The sequence below is a fragment of the Staurois parvus genome, unplaced genomic scaffold (assembly GCF_062004578.1).
Source record: "Staurois parvus isolate SC_StPar_1 unplaced genomic scaffold, SC_StPar_1.0 ptg000297l, whole genome shotgun sequence".
NCBI lineage: Eukaryota > Metazoa > Chordata > Amphibia > Anura > Ranidae > Staurois > Staurois parvus.
This window is the reverse complement of record NW_028318093.1, coordinates 6,230,218-6,250,765: the sequence shown is the minus strand read 5'-3', so window position 1 is coordinate 6,250,765 and position 20,548 is coordinate 6,230,218. Positions and strand designations below refer to the sequence as shown.

The window sequence follows — 20,548 nt, the reverse complement described above, 5'->3', positions numbered from 1 at the left end:
TGCCACTGAACTAAAGTGGAATTCCAATCAAATTCTAACTAAGCCTAAATCAACTCTCCATTTTAAGACTATTCTATTTACCCTGAAAAAGAAAAGATGTCTATACTTACCTATTCTGAAGCTACAACTGTTGGGGTGTTCCATTCACTATTACATATAATAAAAAATGTAATAGGGGAGTGAGACTGCTTTTGAATGGAAAATGCATATGTGCAGGCTAGGCAATATTAGTGAGTTATATTACACATTTTGATTCATTGGTGCAGTCTGACTGTTTGACTGCAGTAAACCACATAATACCAATAGACCAAACTGTTCCCACCAGTACATATCCCACCATATTTCTCTATTCTCCATAAGAGAGTTCTGTTTTATTCTGGTTTTTTTTGTTTGTTTTTTTTGTTAATAATGATTTTTAGAAACCAATTGTTGACTGTTAAGGGAAACATGAGACAAACTGATTCCAAAACATTGTTTTAATTGATAGCATTGTGTTTACATCATCCTCGCTGCTTTAAATATTCCTTGAAGACATCAAGACTAAGCATCATCAATGTCAATTTACAAAAGGTGCAATAGTTTAAACAGCTGGCAATGCAATACCAATGTAAAAAAGATATAAATAAATAGAATGAGGCATCAGTGTAACTTTGAGTTAACAGCTGGTTGTAGGAGCTCAGGATCCAGTTGTTGATGGTTGAACAGTCTGCATCACATCTGTCCAACTAGGAGAGATGGCACTGAAGTTTGAATGAAGATGTTAATTCAGAATCTGATCCCCTTCAACGGGGCAATTTTTACATCTGTTAACCAGGTTCCTCTAACATTTCCGTGTAACAAAAAGGGGTATTTAAGCTATTCGATAATCCATTGAGGCTCTTGCTTAAGCTTTCACCAAAGCCTGGAATTCTAAAAAAAAAGAAAAAATAATAATTCTAATACTCTTTAGCTAATAATAGATTAAAAACAGATAGCTAGATAGATAGGCAGTTAATTAGATACATAGACATAAAAACATAATTTGCAATTACACTCTATTCTAAATGGTTTTGACCTTAGCCATAGATTGTAAAAGGATCTTCTATTCAACTAGATAAAAACATGTTTTCATTCTCACCTTCAACTCCAATTTTACCATCACCATCAGAGTCACCAGCTGAGAGAAATGCCTTGGTTTCAGCATCAGTCAGATCCCTGGCATTAGCATGGAAGTTCTTTAGGAACTTTCTAGAAGTGAAAGGAGAGAGACAGTTGAGCTTGCTGATAATGACAGTATAGAAATTTATTACTGCAGTGTTAGTTTACAGTGTAGCCTTTTACTATCCAATAAACTTTAGTGAAGCAGATTTTTCAGATACTCCCAATGCAAGAAGAGGGGAAGGAAAGAGAACGAAAGAGAGAAAGAGGGGAAGGAAAGAGAGAAAGAGGGGAAGGAAAGGAAAGAAAAAGAGAAAGAAAGGGAAGGAAAGAAAAAGAGAAAGAAAGGGAAGGAAAGAAAAAGAGAAAGAAAGGGAAGGAAAGGAAGAAAGCAAAGGGAAGAAAAAAGGGAAGAAAGAAAGAAAGAAAGAAAGAAAGAAAGAAAGAAAGAAAGAAAGAAAGAAAGAAAGAAAGAAAGAAAGAAAGAAAGAAAGAAAGAAAGAAAGAAAGAAAGAAAGAAAGAAAGAAGGAAAGAAAATCTTTTCAGTGTTTGATATTATTGCAAAATGACAAGAATGGTGGAAAGCATGTGCTGAGTCTTGCACATTCACAGGAAACCTATACACCTAGCACTGAATAAATTAATGTCAAGTGTAGGATCTTTTCTATCTGCACTAATGAGGTCTATTTTGTCTAAATATGCATCTGTAGTCAAACACTACTCTGTATCTTATATTCATGATAATATTGCAGATGATTATATTTATTGCACTCCTAAATATGTTTTCCAGCATTTGTTCTAACTGTCCTTGACAATCTCAAATCAATATTTTTGTGTCTGGTGTTTACAACATCTTATAATTAGAATATGTAATCAGAAGCTGTCTTTTTGTCTATTAAAAGAACAAGTGTTAATTACTACAGAAAGCTCTGTGCCCTGCAAGAACCTAAAACCTATGTCCTGCAAGGTTCCTGCTGACACATAAGCAGCCATGTAATAGAATATTTGGGATAAAACTGCAGAAAGCATTTGTTTAACTAATGTAACCCATGCCATCTAAATCAGAATTCACTTTTCATCTGTTTTACTTAAAAATATATTTAATTTTAAAATCTGAACTTTTTGTTTCTTTGCTATGGTTACTGCACTTTGCTTTTCTCCTTACTGTCCCATGCAGTCAGTTAGCATAAGTAGAACGTTAATATCCTGACTTATTCCCTTTCTTTTGTAAGTATTAATTGTAGATCGTTCTATTTTTTTAGCATATTAATACATTTTGCATTTGATTGTATTTTAAAAAAAAATAATTAGTTTTAATTATATGTACTATATTACTTTTACAAGCTATAAAACATTCTAAATCTACATATTGTTTTATTTTAGCAGGGTTTTGGCTGATACCTACTTGAGTTCCTCTTCCTCAATGTAGCCACTCTGGTCCTGATCAAGGATAGCAAAGACTTTCTTAAGCTCATCTTGAGACTTGCTTGACAGGCCAACCTTGGCAAAGAAAGATTTATATTGGAAGGAGTCCTTGGCTGTAGAAAAACAGGAAAATTTTAAAGTGAATAATAAGTCTTTGTAGAAAGCAGATAAATGTTAAAACTATTGTCACATCAAATTCAAATTTTATAAACATATTCAGGCAAATGGTAGCAAATATTTTCTTGAGGAATAAGGGTTGCCAAACCAAGATGCAAGCTGCTAATCCAATGTGGAAGACAATATTAAGGATAAAGAATTATAACAAGCAAATTGTAATATTGGTAATATAATGTAATAACGTAAATGAGATTAAGTGATTTATATTATTTTAGTAAAAAAAAAAAAGTAAATAAATATAATGACAAGCTTTAATAAGGACAGTTCTACCCATGAGAGTTAATATATCCTTTTTAAGACACTAGTCACTACAGAGCAGTGAGAAGCTATTAGAGCTACACAAGGCAGGAGGGTAATATTTATGGCACACTTGTCGGCTGGAGGGAATGTAAAAGTCTTAAGTTGTTATATTGACTTAAGATCTACATTTTACACCAAACAAAGATCAATGGAAAGTTACTTTAAGCCATAAATCCAGTTAGTGTTTAATGATTGCAAAATTTAATCAATAACAGTGAATGCCTATTTATTTGGTATGGTTGCAGGTTGAAAGAAGTCTGGTTTGCAGTCACTGATTCCTCCAGAAGGAGGCACTATTTCTCCTGCTAGACCATTAATCCTCTCTTATAAAGCACTACAAGTTGTCATATTGCTAGTCAGTATAAATAAAGCGATGAAAGCACAAAGTGGTAACAAAGTGGTTGGCACAGTACCTTCTGTGCTCTTCAGGGCAGCAGAGATGTCAGCTTCACTCAGGATACCAGAAAAAGCCATTTTAGATTTAGCACTATTGAGAAATAAATGATAATGAATAAAATGAGTTTTGGAACTGTTGAAAAGGTAAAATTTAGTTAGAAAAAAATAATTAGTAGGAAAATTACAAATGTGTTCTACAATGTCAGGCAAACAAATAATACATGTTAGCATTTATAAAGTTTGTTAATAAAGTGATAAAACTGTTTTATAATATATTAAATATAATATAATATTTTAGTTATGTTCCCTAGTTAAGGGGTAATAATATTAGCCACTGAAAAAAAGAACATTTCAACATCAAAAGTTAAGAAGATTACCTAGCAGATAATACAGAAAATCAGTTAACTTATTTCATATCATCTCTATTAAACAATCCATAGACATTCAGTTTCTAAGATGTAAACCGCTTATTTAAAAAGCAATAGCAAAGGGTAACAATAACGTGCATAGTAAATCAAAGCTGCCAATCAGCATTCACCCTTTGTCAGTTTGGAGCAGCCAGAATAAAGAAAGATGATTTCTGATTGGTGGCTGTTACTAAACTGTGCACATTGGCTGAAAATAGAAATGGAGCAAAGACAGTTTTTCAAAATACCCACAATTACCCACAACACAATATTATGTCTATTGCATATCTGTTTGCAGGTAGAGGTGTCAGATAAAAAAAATCCAAGGTCCTTTTTTATAGTAAAATTGAGTAAATGAAGGTGTGTTGAGCAGCTGCAGATGGACGAAAATAAGCAGATAAAGAGAAGTCCAGCAAATTATTCCTTTGCAATAACTGTAGTCCAGAAATTGCTGTGTGTCTTGTCCCAAGTTGATTTTTGTCCTTGGTATATAGAGGAAAGGTTACTTTTGTAGGGTTTGATTCTTCCATGCTGAAGCAAGTTACAATCCCAGAAACAGACAGGAGAGGAGAGTATAAAACTCACCTTAGGCACTTTTTGCAATGGAGGAGTCCAACAGAATAAGCTGTGCCTATCTTCCAATGGATCACCTCTTATATACTTTTGCAGACACCACCCCCAGACCATATAGAGTAGCAAAGGGGACCCAGACACAGATCAATTCTTCCTAAGCAGGACTGTAAAATTTGCTGGCTAATGAATGGGTTATTTATACCCTGCAAGGAATTTGAATTAGGGCTTTGTCAACAATTTTATATCAGAATCACTAAGGCTGGACCACACTTGTTGCTCCGTGCTAGCTTGCAAAATATAAAAACAGCCTTATATGAACTGTTAGATTTTGCAGCATTCTCTGTGTGATAAAACTCAGAAATGTGCATAGCAGCATGCTACATAACAGCTGTCACTTCATGGAACATATTTATAGTGAATGTACTGTTTATTATTTCCTTATCTTGGTTGTTCATTACAAGTTCTAAAATAGTTAGTCCACCCAGAATTATTATTTCAGGTTTTGGTAGATGCTATGGGTTTTAGATGGTCTCATAACTTTTCAGGGGCACTGGTGGTGAGATCTCTGTGCCTGACCTCACAGGTCTGTGCAGCAGCAATATTAGATACATGACATTTTCCCAAATGTTCCTGTTAGATTTGAATATATGCATCTTTTTTTTTTTTTTTACTATCTAGCCATATATTTTTACTATACATAAATATATATTTACAGTGTATACTTATATGTAGGCTTACTTTTTTACTATCTTTATATAAATATTACTTTCTATATATTATTTATTCCATATGAATTTTTTAAAGAAAATTAAATCATTTCATTATACTACAGGATTTATATAGCGCCAACAATTTGCTCAGCACTTTATATTTTATATATATAAAATAAATAAATATTTACTTATTTGTATATTAGATTTTATATATATATATATATATATATATATATTTATATATATATATATATATTATAAAATCTAATATACAAATAAATAAATAAATAAATATTTATTTATTACAGGTACTCATATAGCACCTTCAATTTACGCAGCGCTTTACATATATATTGTACATTCACATGAATGAATTCCATATGAATTTTTTAAAGAAAATTAAATCATTTCATTATACTACAGGATTTATATAGCGCCAACAATTTGCTCACCACTTTATATTTTATATATATAAAATAAATAAATATTTACTTATTTGTATATTAGATTATTTATATATATATATATATATATATATATATATATATATATATATATATATATATATTATAAAATCTAATATACAAATAAATAAATAAATATTTATTTATTACAGGTACTCATATAGCACCTTCAATTTACGCAGCGCTTTACATATATATTGTACATTCACATGAATGAATTCCATATGAATTTTTTAAAGAAAATTAAATCATTTCATTATACTACAGGATTTATATAGAGCCAACAATTTGCTCAGCACTTTATATTTTATATATATAAAATAAATAAATATTTACTTATTTGTATATTAGATTTTATATATATATATATTATATAAAATCTAATATACAAATAAATAAATATTTATTTATTACAGGTACTCATATAGCACCTTCAATTTACGCAGCGCTTTACATATATATTGTACATTCACATCAGTCCCTAACCCTCAAGGAGCTTACAATCTAAGGTCCATAACTCACATTCACACATACACATACTAGGGCCAATTTAGACAGGAGCCAATTACCCTACCAGCATGTCTTTGGAGTGTGGGAGGAAACCGGAGTACCCAGGGAAACGACGCAGGCACAGGGAGAATATGAAAACTCCAGGCAGGTAGTGCCGTGGTTGGGATTTAAACCAATGATCCTAGCGCTCCTAGCCATTGCGCTGCCCACAGCTATATATTTGTTACAATGAAATATCCAGAATTTTTGCACTCCGTATGAATTTTTTAAAGAAAATTTAATCATAGCATCAGTTTTGGGCTAAGGTACAGCACATCCTTCCTCAGGCAGAAACACTTATAGGCATGCTGTAACTTAGCCCAAAATTTCCGCTACATGGGAACACATTTTAAATGTTTTCTTGACATAATTTTCTTCAATAAATTCATATGGAGTGCAGCAGTCCTGGATGATTTGTTGTACTATATATAGCTGTGTGTGGGGTGGCCTGATTGCAATGCACTGGTGATGCTGAAGTGCAGCGCACCTTGTGTATTTGACTATATATATATATATATATATATATATATATATATATATACACACACTCACAAGTTGTGATGCTTTCAACGAGAAAGTGGTGCTTTGCTTCTGCTTCTCCTGTTCTTATATACAAAGTATATTGGTATGCATATACACTGTAGTTTGAACTGTTGAATTATTGCCGCAATGACCAGTGATGAAATCCTCTGCTTTTTAGTCTGTATATACGCTAATTGATGTTTAGCAGTAAAAATCTCTGCCAGTCTCTGCCAATCGCTGCCTTGCCTTGACTCAAATGAAAGTTAAGACACTACAGTAAAAGAGTGTTTTATTGCAGACAGTCTCCCATTTCAGAGATGGAGCAGTTTCTTCTGGCAGTAGAATGCCAGGATGAGATGAATATGCAAGGATTAGCATAAGAGCTTAATTAAGGGGTCAGATGAGGTTATCATTAAAACCCAACTTTGGGCTCCTCTCCAAGTGCTTTCCCCTAGAGGCCCCCTCCAGCTGTAATTTCTGCTTTTTTTATACTTACCTTTTCTAGAAGTCTTTAGACAGGTTACATGAAATGCGGGATCATCTTTTTCTTTGGGCCTTATGTGGTGTTCTCTGCATCAGGGGGGCAGACAGGTTAAACAAAAACCTGCACTCACAGTATGTCCATATGTCCTCAGGCTGGGCATTATATGACTGAGGACATCTTGTGGTGGAGCACAGGTACTGCAGGGGGCAGTGCTGGAGAGAGGGTGAATATTGCAGCCACACTGCCATTTTTTATAATGCTTCTGGGGCTCTGATTTCTTTAAAAAAATGGCTGGAGTTGGGCTTTAAAGCAGAATTTCAGTTCACTAATAAATTATTACTCTTTTGCATACATGTAAAGCTGAAGCTACATGACTATTTTGATCTCATTATTCCCCACAAAAGGTCTAATTCTTTCTTTCAACAGGAACTATATGTTTCAGAAGACCTTGTGATCAGGACTGCGGGGGTGGAGTGGTTGCGGTGGTGCCTTGTTGGGCGTACCAATTATAATTATTTAATTGAGTATATGTCCCTTGCCACACTCAAATACAGTACAGAATAAGTGAGGGTGAGTTGTATATGACCACTAGCTGCAATGGCCATGTCGTTAGGTCACCTCTGTAGTTGTGAAGATGACAGCAGGACAGGATACGAAGTAGCTGTGTGATGCTAGATATTACACAGTCAAAAGACTTAGAGACATTGTTGGAATGGGGATTTAAAAAGACCTCTGCAAGGAGAAAAAGGGTCACTACTGTAGAGAGAAAAAACAGGAAGCAGCCTCCAATAGTTTAATTCCACATTTATTGGCAATTTAAAACCATTAAAATACACTTACTCCATAAAAGCACTTGTATATACACAAGCTACAGTGTATGTAAACCACTTCCTGGAGTCATCTGCTCTCCACAGACTGGACGTATGAAAGTGCAAGTGACGTGGTAAACCCCTTTCAACTAGTTTTGTCACACTGACGTCTTTAGGAACCATTCCTGAAGACGTCAATGTGACAAAACCTTTTGAGAAAATTAATTGAGAAAACTTAACTATTAGGGAGAGCTTGTCTGGAATGTGACCTTTAATCAATGGGCTCTGCTTGCAGGACTTTTCAAACCTGAGTATACAGTGTTGCCTGCAGAGCTCTTTCCAGGTCCAGAGGCATGGTACAGTCTCTGGTGATACCCAGTCTCTTAAGACTTCTTTAGAGTATGCCATGTGGGAATGTGAGCATATGAGCATCGGAAACAACTACATTTTTTGCAGTTGTTGGACACCACAATTATCTCCCTTTTTTCTGTTGGTTTCCGTATTTAGTACCCTCTAGTGTGCTACTAGTGTTAGTGTAGGTAAATGTATAATGTTATGATTCATGGCAACTGAGTGAGTCTGTAATTGGGTCGGGTTACTGCAGGTCAGGCTGGGTGACTCAGCAGTATGGGACTCTATCTCATCCACATGGTTCTGGGGGACCATGGAAGCTTCCAGAAGCCAGTGCATGTTTATGGGAGACTGGCCAACCCCAGGTTTGGAGGCTCAGGTAGTGTGGTAAGGTGGTTAGCCATAAGTCATAAATATGAGAGAGCCATGCTAGCAGAGAAGTTGGGTAGAAGATGGATTGCTAAGGAGGCTGTCAGTGGCCTTGGAGTGGTCCCCTAATCTTAGGGGGGCACTTGGCCTCCAGGCTCGGCTCAGGAAGATCCATTCAGCATCACGGTATGAACAGGATAATTGCATGGGAGCAGTGGGAGCAAGAAGGATAGAGTGAGTGCATCATCACACCCAGGGATTCACAAGAGGAGAGACTGCCACATATAGCAGGCTTGCAAAGGACAGTGCTGTGCTTAATCCTTTTATCTTTGTCCTGGGAGATCTTCAGAGCAGCCAGGAGGGATGGTAGAGTCTTCAGGTTGTGGAGCTGGGAGCAGTTCTACAGGGGAGAGGAGATATTTCTGCATGCAGTTTGCGAACAATCTGTGCTATTTTTCAGAGGGGCTGAGAGTCCCTAGCCCGAAAGGGACTTTTGCTACTGATCCATAAAGACTGACTGTATTCAAGGAGAAGTACAGTCCAGGATCTTCTGTTTCTGTAAATAGGAAGAAAGTTGCCCTCGTGCATTGATTCAGTCAAGTTGGCCATCCCATGATCCCTATTACCCCATCCAAGTTATTTCCCCTAATAAAATAACAAAAACCAAGCTCATGGACCTCTAAATAGATAATTTCAACTAATCAATCTCCTCCAAATAAATATCAAAATAATTCCACATGAATAACTCCTCTAAAAAAATATTTTACCAAGTGCTCATAAATCATCTATTAGTGACATGATGTACTTACTAATACCCTCAATTTCATTTATATTCATAATACCCTCATTTAATATAATAAAAATAGTAAACCAACTAATAACCCTCAACTAAAATGCATTTAAATGATCCCCCATAAATAAAAATAACCAAATGCTCATAAATAATTAGTAGAGATTAGTATGAATCCAAATATCATCAAAATAATAGTTCCTTTGAATAAACAATTGTTTATATATAGTGACTTGGTGCTTGTTGTTCTTCAATTTGTGACTTTTGTGAATCCTTCAAATAGTGAAGATGTGCGCTCACCTCCTTTGATGCCTGCAATTAGGCTATACACGCTTTCGGTTCACTTTCCCTGGAACCTGCTGGACATATACTTTTGCTGGTAAAATTGGGAGATCCTTCCTTTAGGAGTAATGGATGTATCCTCTGGTGGCTGATTATCCCCTCAGGGACTACACACTCCTTTTGTTATCTCAGACCTCCTAATTATCCTCTCCTTGTGTTACTCCGCATGCAGGAAGAAATAGAGTACATAGTGCTTTACCTTTTAAAACTTTTTATTCCCACCATCCAAGTATTAAACTCACATTAGACAGGTTTAAATAACGCAATATCCCATTGGAAATCCTCTGCTGGCCTCTGAGTCATACACCTGCCGTCTATCGTGTTGTGCAGCTCCTCTCCGAGTGATGATGTAGCCCCTCCCCTACGCGTTACGCCTCCAATCACGTGGCTTCATCAGGGGGTTGTGATAGGTCACATAGACCATAGACCCAAAGTCTACTTTGACACAATAGTTCGTTATTCCAGTGTTCAACTCTCATGCTCCACCCTTGCGCAACAATGCAACCAGTGCCCTTCTGCCACTTCTCCACAAATCCTGGTGTCTGCCCCTTTAGTTGCCCGCTTGTTTACTAAAATAACCTGAAATGAAGATAGACAACATCTCCATAGTGTAGTAGTAACATGAATCCCATAAAATGTATTAAAAATTCACTCACATATTATTTAAAAAGAATCGCTTCTTACAAACAAATAGAAAAACGGTAAGGAAAAATGGTGGCACCTCAACTTCTGGTTATGGTGCTTGATGACATCACCCAACTACACAGAGAGATGCCAGGATTTATTTTCCAAAAGTAGCCAGGTTTCAATGATTTGTACAGTATCTCTTTCGCACATTCAAGTATTTTCACAAAGAATAGTTAATTCCATCTTAGACGGTTTTCCCGGTTGTTTATTGTGGTGTGTAGCAGTGACCCGATTAGAGTAGGCTATATCACATTGAACAGTCACCATTTCATCCTCTAGCTCCCCTACTCTGCCCTCTAATATGGTAGTTAATTTTCTGATCTTGTGAATATCATGGAGAAGAGTGAGGCCTTCCTTAATGCAATTTAGGTGTGCTTTTAAAAGATTGAGGGATATATTGCTCTTTTACAGCAACACATCACTGTGGGTGAGGGTGAGCTCAATGGTGAGGGATCCTTGCTTATAGCCTCTTCCACCACAACGAAGGTGCTGGGACCTTGCGCTCCTTCTTCCCAAACACTTGCAGGAGGAAAGTAACCAAGTATTTGAAATTTGCCACTGTCAGGTGTGCTGCAGAGTGGTCACTTCTTGATTTGTATAAGTTTTCCCTGGCTGGAGTATAAACAAAGTGTTTCAAGCACATCTGTGCTTTTTTTTGCTTATCTCATTGTGACTTTGCCTGAAGGAGTTCAGCACCATTTTGGGCTTGGCGGTCTGAAACAGCCAGGTCTTATTTATTGTTTCTGGTCATGTTTTCTCCTCTGGTATATAGCCCAAGTAGTTACTCAACACTAAGGCACTCCATTGTGGCATATAGACACTGTTGGTTTTTACAGGATCATAGAAAAGTATCAATCAGCTGGAGCTCTGCTGTCGCTCACATGAAGGTGTTATCATGCCCCCCCCCCCATTCTTGTCTGAGGTGGAATTGAGACTTAGAGATGCCATCCATTCTAAGGTGGTTTTATGTCTCAACCAGGACATTGTTCTTCTATATCTCTATCCAGCTCCTGTACACCAGTAGGAAAATTTCCCTTCATTGCCTGGATGTATGTTGTGCTGTGCAGGTTTACCTCTCAGCCACTACTTCTATTGGAAAGGCTGACTATCCTTCTGTCATTCCTGATTATCCTTGTAAAGGGGAACCTTCTCACTCCATTTGTCTGTGGCTCAAATAGATTATCATACAAGCGTATGGCCTTAAAGCCTATTTCCTGCTTTGCTATTGTATTATATAGTTTGTTTGGGCCAAGCTGGCACGGACAAACCATTTCCTTTTCTAATACGTGCAGCTGCTGTCAACACTGTATAAACTCTATATAGCATCAGGGGCCCAGTCTTTATGGTGGTGCACATAAGTACAGTCCCAGTAAAGTCTGCATGCAGTGGTAAGGGCTGGTAGTCAAATGTCCAGTCTCTAAGTGCTCAATCTCTACTAGCAAGAAAAGTTCAATGGCATTACTGCCAATCACAGTGATATGGCAGTAACGGCCCCAATAATCAAATATTTTCTGAATCTGCCTGCAATGGCTTTGGTCCTCAGTCCACAAGTATACAGTGCTCTGGTCTCTGTACAGCAAAGATCTGTGTACTGCCAATAGCTCAGTCCTCAAACTCTGATCCGCTCTCTCTGCTCTCCAGCACACAGGACCTCTGGCTCAGGCTAGCTCGTCTCAGGCAGGTGCACACCTAGAAAGGTGGGTGTTCTTAATCTGGTCTCTGTATGATAAAAGAGAAAGCTCCTTGTTCTGCAGCCTGGAAAATATAGCTTTCCTCCCTCACACTGTCTCCTGAGTACTGCAGTTTAATGGTCCATAGAATTCCACAGCATGGCTCCTATTCAGGACTTAAACTCCCACAGTCCAATAGGGTCAGTATACAAGTCTATGGAGCTCCTTGGGCTTGTCTGATTCCCCTGCTGGTGGGATGCAGACAATGTTACTAGATCCAGCATGAACATTTCAGTGAGGGCATAGAGAGTAGCTACAGCAAAGTGTCCTAACTTGCGCTCTCTATTTATAGTCAAGCACCTGCATACATTTTTACAGTGCTTTATCATCTGTGGTCTTTTAATTCCTGTTGAAAAACACCTGCCTTTGCTATGTGTACCTAGTACATTTTGGCCTAGTCTTGTTCATTAAAACTGCTCTACATCATGCTAATAAGGATAATGCTGATGCTAATGTTAATCATATGAGTGAGATTTGTGGCTCCAATAATTTTATGTGTAGGTCTGCCCAGCAGAATATGGCCCTAGAACTATGGTAAGCGGGCTTAGAAGAACCAATAAGGGGGTTGTGATAAGCCAGTCCTCCCACTATTAAAAAGGGGTAGATACAGCCCCCCCCCCCACATAATGTCTGTTTATTGAAAACTGGTGTAGAGAAAGCTGATTAACTGGATATCAGAGAATAGGGTCAGTTAGGAAACTGTACCTCTCAAATTCTAATTGCTAGCTGTGTGAACAATCAACTACCTTGTTATTGTTTTTTACCTATTATTGGGAGATTTTTGCCTTTCATTTTGTTAAAATTGCAAATTGTTAAAGAGTAAGTTAACCTTTTCAACAAAAATGATAATTCCAAATATCTTGGCCACACCTCTGGACCCCACTGCACTTAACAGTCATAATAACCCATGCATCATGTGTCGCAGTCCATACATTGTACACCCAGGGCCGGTACTAGACTATTTTGTGCCCTAGGCAAGACCAGCTACTTGCACCCCCACCTTCCCCCAATAAATAAATATTTTTAAAAACAGTAGAAAATAATAAATCAACAAAACATGCAACTGATACATTTTTTTTAATTTGCAAAAATAAGTGCCAAAGATGCCACCAGATATTAAAGACAAAATCAGTGCCACGGATGGACTTTACCTGCATCGGCAGTGGCAGGGTGACAGTTGCAGTGAGTGGAGAATGATGGATCCACACTCTGACCGATCCCAGGCTGGAATTCCCCAGGCATTGGGGGGAGATAAAACACTGTGACAGAACTGAGCGACCCCGCACAGTGACAGATCCGACACAACGCACCACCACCAACACTGACACAGATCAGCAGGCACTAAAAAGCAGGCTGTGGGATTGTGATGATGTCATCAGTCACTGCCACATTGCACATGTGATGGATGTCTGGCCGGCTGAGTCACACTCACACAGACACAGGAGCATCAGAGTCAGACATTACCTTCCTGCACAGTCGCAGATCCAATATGCTGATGAATGAGAGGAGAAGGGCTGGAACTCCACAGTGATCAGCAACCGCCAGTCGACTTGCAGTAAAGGACTGAGTCTGAAAGGAACACTAGAAGGAGCGGCAGCTCAGCTGCTACACTCACCCCAGACACCCAGTATCTTCCTCTGTCCTTTCTTCCTCCCCTCTATCACCACTCCCTTCAGTTGAAGGATTATTCATGAAGTGGTGGCGTCCCACACAGAGAGTTCCGGCCTGTGCGTGCTGTGCTCAGGCGCCCCTAGGTGGCAGTGCACCCTAGTTTGCCTAGTGGAAGCACCGGCCCTGTGTATATCACAATACATAGTCCTGAGTGAATATTCATCATATTGTTCATATTGGCAAGCTTTCAATGGTCAGTGCAGTAACGTGACCAATGAAAAGCACATTATTATTATACAGTATTTATATAGCGCCAACAGTTTGCTCAGCACTGTACATTACAATGGGGGACAATACATGAGACAGTACAATAACAATACAGTGTGATACACAAGGGGTTCGAGGGCCCTGCTCCTTGGAGCTTACAATCACATCTGAGGCTTGTTCTCCTGGTAAGGGTTCCAGGACAAAAAAAAAGCGATTCTTATTGAACAAGGCATTCACATGGTCATGTCGACCGATGAGTGCTTGCCATTGTGAGCATTTTGATGGATACTCGCTCCGTAGCTGTGTGTTCTGGTGTACGAAGTATGGACCGCTACACCGACGTCACGGGGAATCTGAGGGTATATTGGTAGGGCCTTTATTTTAGGTAATACAGTAATAAAGGCTTCTCTTTAAAACTGGCTTTTGTTTCAGGGGGCATAATATAGAGTTTTCATTGGGGGGGGGTGTTGGGGGAGTTCCTTGAGTTTGATGCTCCTAAAGCCTTTTTTTAAAGCTTGGGGATACCCAAAGCACAGCATTCACTTTTTCTTGATCTCTATATACTTGGAGCTGCCTTTTGTTTTCTACACAATACTGCACAAACAAACCAAACAAAGGGCAAGAATGGTATGCATCTAGACCACCTCACATTATATTGCTTACATTCACTGCACCCCTCAACAACCGAAGATAAAATAAAAGTTAGGCAGATGCCAGTAAATCCTTTTATCCCTGATTAAAACTGTCCTCTGCCTGTCCGATTTTACAGTGCTGTATTCTCTGCAGTATCTTAATTCTTGTAGCAAAGCCTCAACCTGTGCTTCTTGTCTGTAGTAAATTTGCACCTATCCTTGTTATTTAAAGGTGTCCTGTTGTTGGCCACTGCTGCTGCTGCTGCTATCTCTTAATTCTTGCAGTAAAACACTGTATTGTTTCATTTTGATCGAAATTGGCCAGCAGCAGAATTTGAAATTGTAGTGGGACAGTAGCAGGAAAAGTATTTTCAGTGTTGCCCTTTGCCTGTTAGCCCTAGGAAATGGCAAGAATTTACCAACAGGATTTGCCGTCCATAGACTTTAATGGGATTTGCCACTAAGCTTGGATTCAACAAATTTTTAAGTTGCTTTTTTATGTTAGGTGTCTTAATTTTTTAAATAAAACTCCTGCCTGAGCACTGTGTCTGTAGTAAATTACAGCCTAGTTTTGTTTATTAAAACCGTTCTGCCACTGGCCAGTTTTTACAGTGCTTTTTAATTTGCTGTATCTTAATACTTAATGAGAATGTGATAGAAATTAGCTAGTGGCAGGACAATTGTGGATCAGTGTAAAACTGGCCAATTACGGTACTATCTGTGGTCAAAACAGGTCTAATACTGCTTAGAAAAGCAGTATGTGTCACTAAAACTAACAGAATTTGTTTTAACTAAAATCAAATAAATTAGGGTGCTGTTTTATGCAGGCCAATCTATTTTTAAAATTAGTCAATTCAACATTCAAATATATGATGCCAGACTTCTCTGTTTGGATGTTCCATAATGCAAGGTTAAAGTGTTACTAAACACAGGACCCTGCATTCACTATGAACCAGCAAACACAAATGCTCCTGCGCTTGGGGATGGACTCGATGCTACAACCACATTAAGAATGTCCTGGAACATGCACACCTTGCTGCCCTCAAATGGACCGGGGGAATCCAAATATACTGAATGGGGAAAGAACAAAAAGAGGGCGCACAGGCCTAGTGCATTACCATAAAAAATGTTTAATAAAAAATAATAAAGTAGGTGTTGTACTCACAAACGACAATATAGTCAAGGCACATCATAGAAGAACAGCTGGATCCAAAAGGCTGACGCGTTTCGAGGACTTGCCTCTTCCTCAGAGCCAACTCTGGTTGGCTCTGAGGAAGAGGCAAGTCCTCGAAACGCGTCAGCCTTTTGGATGTCTAAACTCCCTATTGTGGACTGTTACTCAGCGCGGTGTTGATCCAGCTGTTCTTCTATGATGTGCCTTGACTATATTGTCGTTTGTGAGTACAACACCTACTTTATTTTTTATTAAACATTTTTTATGGTAATGCACTAGGCCTGTGCGCCCTCTTTTTGTTCTTTCCCCATCCTGCATTCACTATATCTGGTCTCCCACAGTACACACAACATGGAAATGAAATTATATTAGTAAATATAAACTGCTAAATACCTTTGCTCATTTGCAGTATAGAGCAGCCTTGTGACTTCTGTCAATGTCCAGCAGAGCAATGGTTAAAGCTTGTAGGAGTAGTTTTATTTCTGCCTTAGGAGGATGCAGAACCCCTGAGCTTTTGTCTGGAAAGCTCTGATTGGCCTATGCTGAGCACATGCACTCACCCCCAAAAAAAAAACCTCTCTAGCAATACACACCAAACTGAGCATGTGCAGCATGTCTCCACATGATATGTCTTATCAGGAGACAAGAGGGGGACACTGGAAGAAGGGGAGGATCAGAGATGTCAGGATCAAACAGCCCTTTTACACAATGCAGAGGAATAACCCCTTATGTTCCACAGTGAGTATAACAAGCATGCTTTACTGCATATACAGACTGATTTTACTGTTGTGGGTTTAGTATCACTTTGTTTAAAGGCATCCCCTAAGCCTGTAATTTAAATGATTTATGTTTTATATATGTTGTCCTCAAAACCACATAAAAAGGACCCTCTCTCAGCTAATTTTCTAAAAATAATTTTGGCATTGATACATGCCCCCATGGTAGAGCCGTTTTTCATGCCTATTTTGTGAAAGATTGCCTATTAGCCCTAACAATGGCCAGTATTGGCTATAGATATTCATAGTCTATGGACTTCGGTGGGCTTGCTGCTTCAGGTTGGTAGAACTTCAAATAAGATTTACTAAAGTCTGCAAATTGAACCTGAACAGGTTTACTCATCACTCATTTGGTCTCAGGAGGTACACCTAGGGTAGACATAGAACAACATCTTCAGCTGATCCTTCTACCTCTATATTTAATTTTACTGTTGTTTTCTTGTAACAAGAACAATCAGCCAATCGACATAGACCTGCATAACACATGGATACGTTCAGAAACACAGAGCCCTAATATACAATATATATCATGTCAGGAACTGTATATGGAAGTATGGAGTGTAGCACTACCCCCCGTAGGAGCTGGATAGGATAGGTCCTCTGTTCTTTGCCTTGACCTTCTCAACAACCTCAGCCTTCTGACACCAGGTTGTATGTACAAACATGTAATATCACAGGAAATCACTGAAAGTAGTACCTAATAGTTGTGCTATATCAAAGAAAACAGGCGTCAAATCAGGTAGTAAAGGCGAACTTATTATATTGTCACCCAATGTGGTTGGTAACTAGCAGGGGCGGAATGACCATTGGTGAACTTGGGCACTGCCCGAGGGCCCAGGGTCAGTAGGGGGCCCCATGAGATGTCCCTGGTATCTTTCATAGGCTTTTTTGGTTGTGATTTGAGTGTGGGCAAGGACACAGGGGCCCATGATCCCCTATTGCCCGGGGGCCCCATGTGTTGTCAGTCCGCCCCTGGTAACTAGGCAAGCATAGAAATGGTAATAGCACATTTTTCACACAAAATTATTAACAGTAAGGTTTAGAGATGACATTACGTGTCCAAATTAGCATAAACAGTAGCAAGGCCACCTTAAGTGCAGCTGTGAGCAGTACTAAAGAGTAATCTAAAGTTTAATCTATCAAGTGCTGGAACTATACTGTCAAAGCACATTTATATTGGCGATGCTAGTCCTAGACCACTGGGTATGCATTGTCCAAAAGAAAAGGTGGATGGTAGCGGAGGGGGCAGGGGAACAATTATTATGGGAGGGGCAGTCCTTTGAGATGTCCTTCTGACAGCTATCGTTGGGGCTCTTCAAGAACATCAGCACCAGTCCCAGTTAACTTGCATGCAGTATAGGTACAATAGGTATGATATAGTCTTGGTACAGGTGCAAGGTAGATCTGGTTTAGATATGGTAAAAGTTTAGTATCATGCAGAGAGTGCAGAGAATGGCAACCCAATTGTTAAAAGGCATGGAGGAGCTCATCTATGAGGAAGATTAGCTGAACTGAATTTATTCCCTCTTGGGAAGAGGAGATTAAGGGGGGCATGATCAACATGTAAAAATACATAACTGGTACATATAGTGAACTTTGGTTCTGGCCAAATCAGTAGATTGTTTTAAAAAAGCCCTGGATTATTTCCTAAATGCACACAATATAACTGGATACTAACATTTATAGGTAAAGATGATCCAGGGAATATCCAATTGCCTACTGAGGGATCAGGAAGCAATTTTTCACCTTCTGGAAAAAATTGCATTATGCTTCATTGGGTTTTTTGTCTTCCTCTGGATCAGCTGTGGGCATAGGATTGTGTATATGGGGGTTTTCTATTTGTGTGTGTTTTTCTTTATGGGTTGAATTGGATGGGCTGTGTCTTTTTTCAACGAGAGTAACTATGTAACTACAGTATGTATAGAGTTGGTATTGGGCAGTCTAGGTTTGGAGTAAATGCAGGACAGAGTGCAGTATGAGTGCAGATGGATTGGGTACACTTAGTGTCCTGCACCAAGTGGTTTAGTCCCTGCTAGCAGTACCAGCTACAGGAGAATTGTACTCTCACCAGTCACCGGGATGCTTTGGTGACCTCTAGCTGTAGAAGGGGGTCCCCCTTCATCTCTCCCCGAAAGCCTCTGGTGATCAGCAGTATGGTATGGTCTCCAGCTGGCTGGAGAATATTTAGACAGAAGTTCCCTATCTCTAACTCCTTGCCAAGAGCAAGAACTTTCTCAGGCAGTTTAATTAAAATCATCTCTCTACTTGTTCTACTGCACAGTGCCTACTGGGATCTATAGTACAACCATTATAGAGTAGCCATTATATGGCTGCCGTCTCAAACTACAACTCCCAGGATGCTCAGGGCTCTGCATAAATGTCTATGGGCTTGCTTGGCTTTAGCTTTTCCCCTGCTGGCTGGAGGGAGTTATGTCAGTTCAATAGGAGTCATGTACATGGATCAGTAACACATGTGCTTGTTAACATAGGTTTCCAAGACTTGGCCACACAGTGATGAAGAGGACACTGCACTCCAGATAACCCCTCCTTCAGGTAGCATTCAGATATTGAGAGCACATATGGAGAGGACAGCATGTAGCCAGGGAAAATGGGGAGAGGAGGAGAGAAGAAAGAGAGAGAACCAAAATGAAGAGGGAGAAGGGGAGAATGAGAAAGGGGGGTTAGAAAAGAGAGCGTTAACACAGGATATGTCTAGACACAGCCTATATCTGCTCCTGAAACCAGGATAAGAGATCCTAATGTTTCATTTAGATCAAGTGGGATTTGTCCCTGGGAGGGAGGGAAGAGATAATGAGCTAAGATCACTATTCCTCATAAAAAAAATTTAAGAGAGAAAAATCTCCCGTTCCGATTTTATCGTTATGTTGAGAAGGAATTCGATAGGGTATATTGGGCTTTATGAAGGATACATTGGAGGCTTTGGAAATTAGCCCCAAAATGAGAGAGTGAATAGGAAAGCTTTATAGTTAACCCTCAGCAGCGATAAAGGTCAATGGCTCGTTATCAGAATTCTTTAAAATGTATAATGGGACAAGATAGGGGTATCTGCTTTCGCCCCTGTGACTTATCTTTAGATCCTCTCCTGGCAAAAATACGAAACAGTCTGGATGTAAAAGGGATACGGACAGGAGAGACAGAACATAAAGTTGCAGCATATGCCGATGATATACTTTTCTATGTGGTAAATCCCAGGCTGACATTACCCAATCTAATGAGAATAATGAAATATTATGGAGATTTATCAAATTTAAAAATCAATCAGAGATTTTAAATGTTAATGTTCCGATAATAGAATAAAAGGTTTTACAGAGAGAATACCCCTTTGCATGGAGGGAAAAGGAACTAAAATACCTGGGAATAAAACTAACCTAGTCTTCTAAGAACTTATATAAAATTAACTACATTCCATTAGGCAGGGAAATCCTGGACCCGTCTTGTGCTGGTGTTTCAAGAGGTCCAAGTGAGCTGGAGGATCGCGGTGACGTCCCCGAAAGCGGAAGTGGTAGAGAGGCGTTCAGAGCATGCGTGCTTCTTTGTCAGATCACGGCGTTCCCCTTTACATTAGATTGTGCAGGTTTCCCCCTTACAGTGCAAGGGGAAACTCTGCTGACCCTGATATAAAGTGGTATTCTGATGTAAAGAGGAATGCTGTGGACTCGGATGTGTGTGTGTGTGGGGGCTCTGATGATCAGAGATCCCCTAACATAACAGTTCATTTACAGCAGGTTTCACAGAGTTCCCCTTTGCACTGTAAGGGGGAATCCTGCAGACTCTGATGTAAGGGGTAACTCTGTGGAATCATGTGTAAGGAAGAAAGGGGGGGGGGGCTCTGGTGACCAGA

At 39.0% G+C, this 20,548-nt stretch overlaps 1 protein-coding gene across 1 annotated transcript; it reads right to left on the bottom strand.

The window, feature by feature from the left end:
• Positions 1–458: 458 nt before the first annotated feature.
• LOC149458068 (parvalbumin beta-like) lies at positions 459–4,581 on the bottom strand. The gene is made up of 5 exons (XM_089682747.1): positions 4,429–4,581; positions 3,454–3,527; positions 2,544–2,676; positions 1,118–1,227; positions 459–909 (listed from the first exon to the last, which is right to left on the bottom strand). Exons 2-5 carry the CDS (start codon positions 3,512–3,514, stop codon positions 884–886), a joined length of 330 nt encoding a protein of 109 aa, XP_089538873.1. The 5' UTR covers positions 3,515–3,527; positions 4,429–4,581; the 3' UTR covers positions 459–883.
• Positions 4,582–20,548: the final 15,967 nt, after the last annotated feature.

Excerpts from the sequence above, each read along its gene's own strand:
- LOC149458068 (XM_089682747.1), bottom strand. The coding sequence starts at position 3,514 with ATGGCTTTTTCTGGTATCCTGAGTGAAGCTGACATCTCTGCTGCCCTG. Across the intron at positions 2,677-3,453 it reads TGCCCTGAAGAGCACAGAAG|CCAAGGACTCCTTCCAATAT; the intron begins GTACTGTGCCAA and ends GTTTTTCTACAG. Across the intron at positions 910-1,117 it reads TGGTAAAATTGGAGTTGAAG|AATTCCAGGCTTTGGTGAAA; the intron begins GTGAGAATGAAA and ends CTTTTTTTTTAG.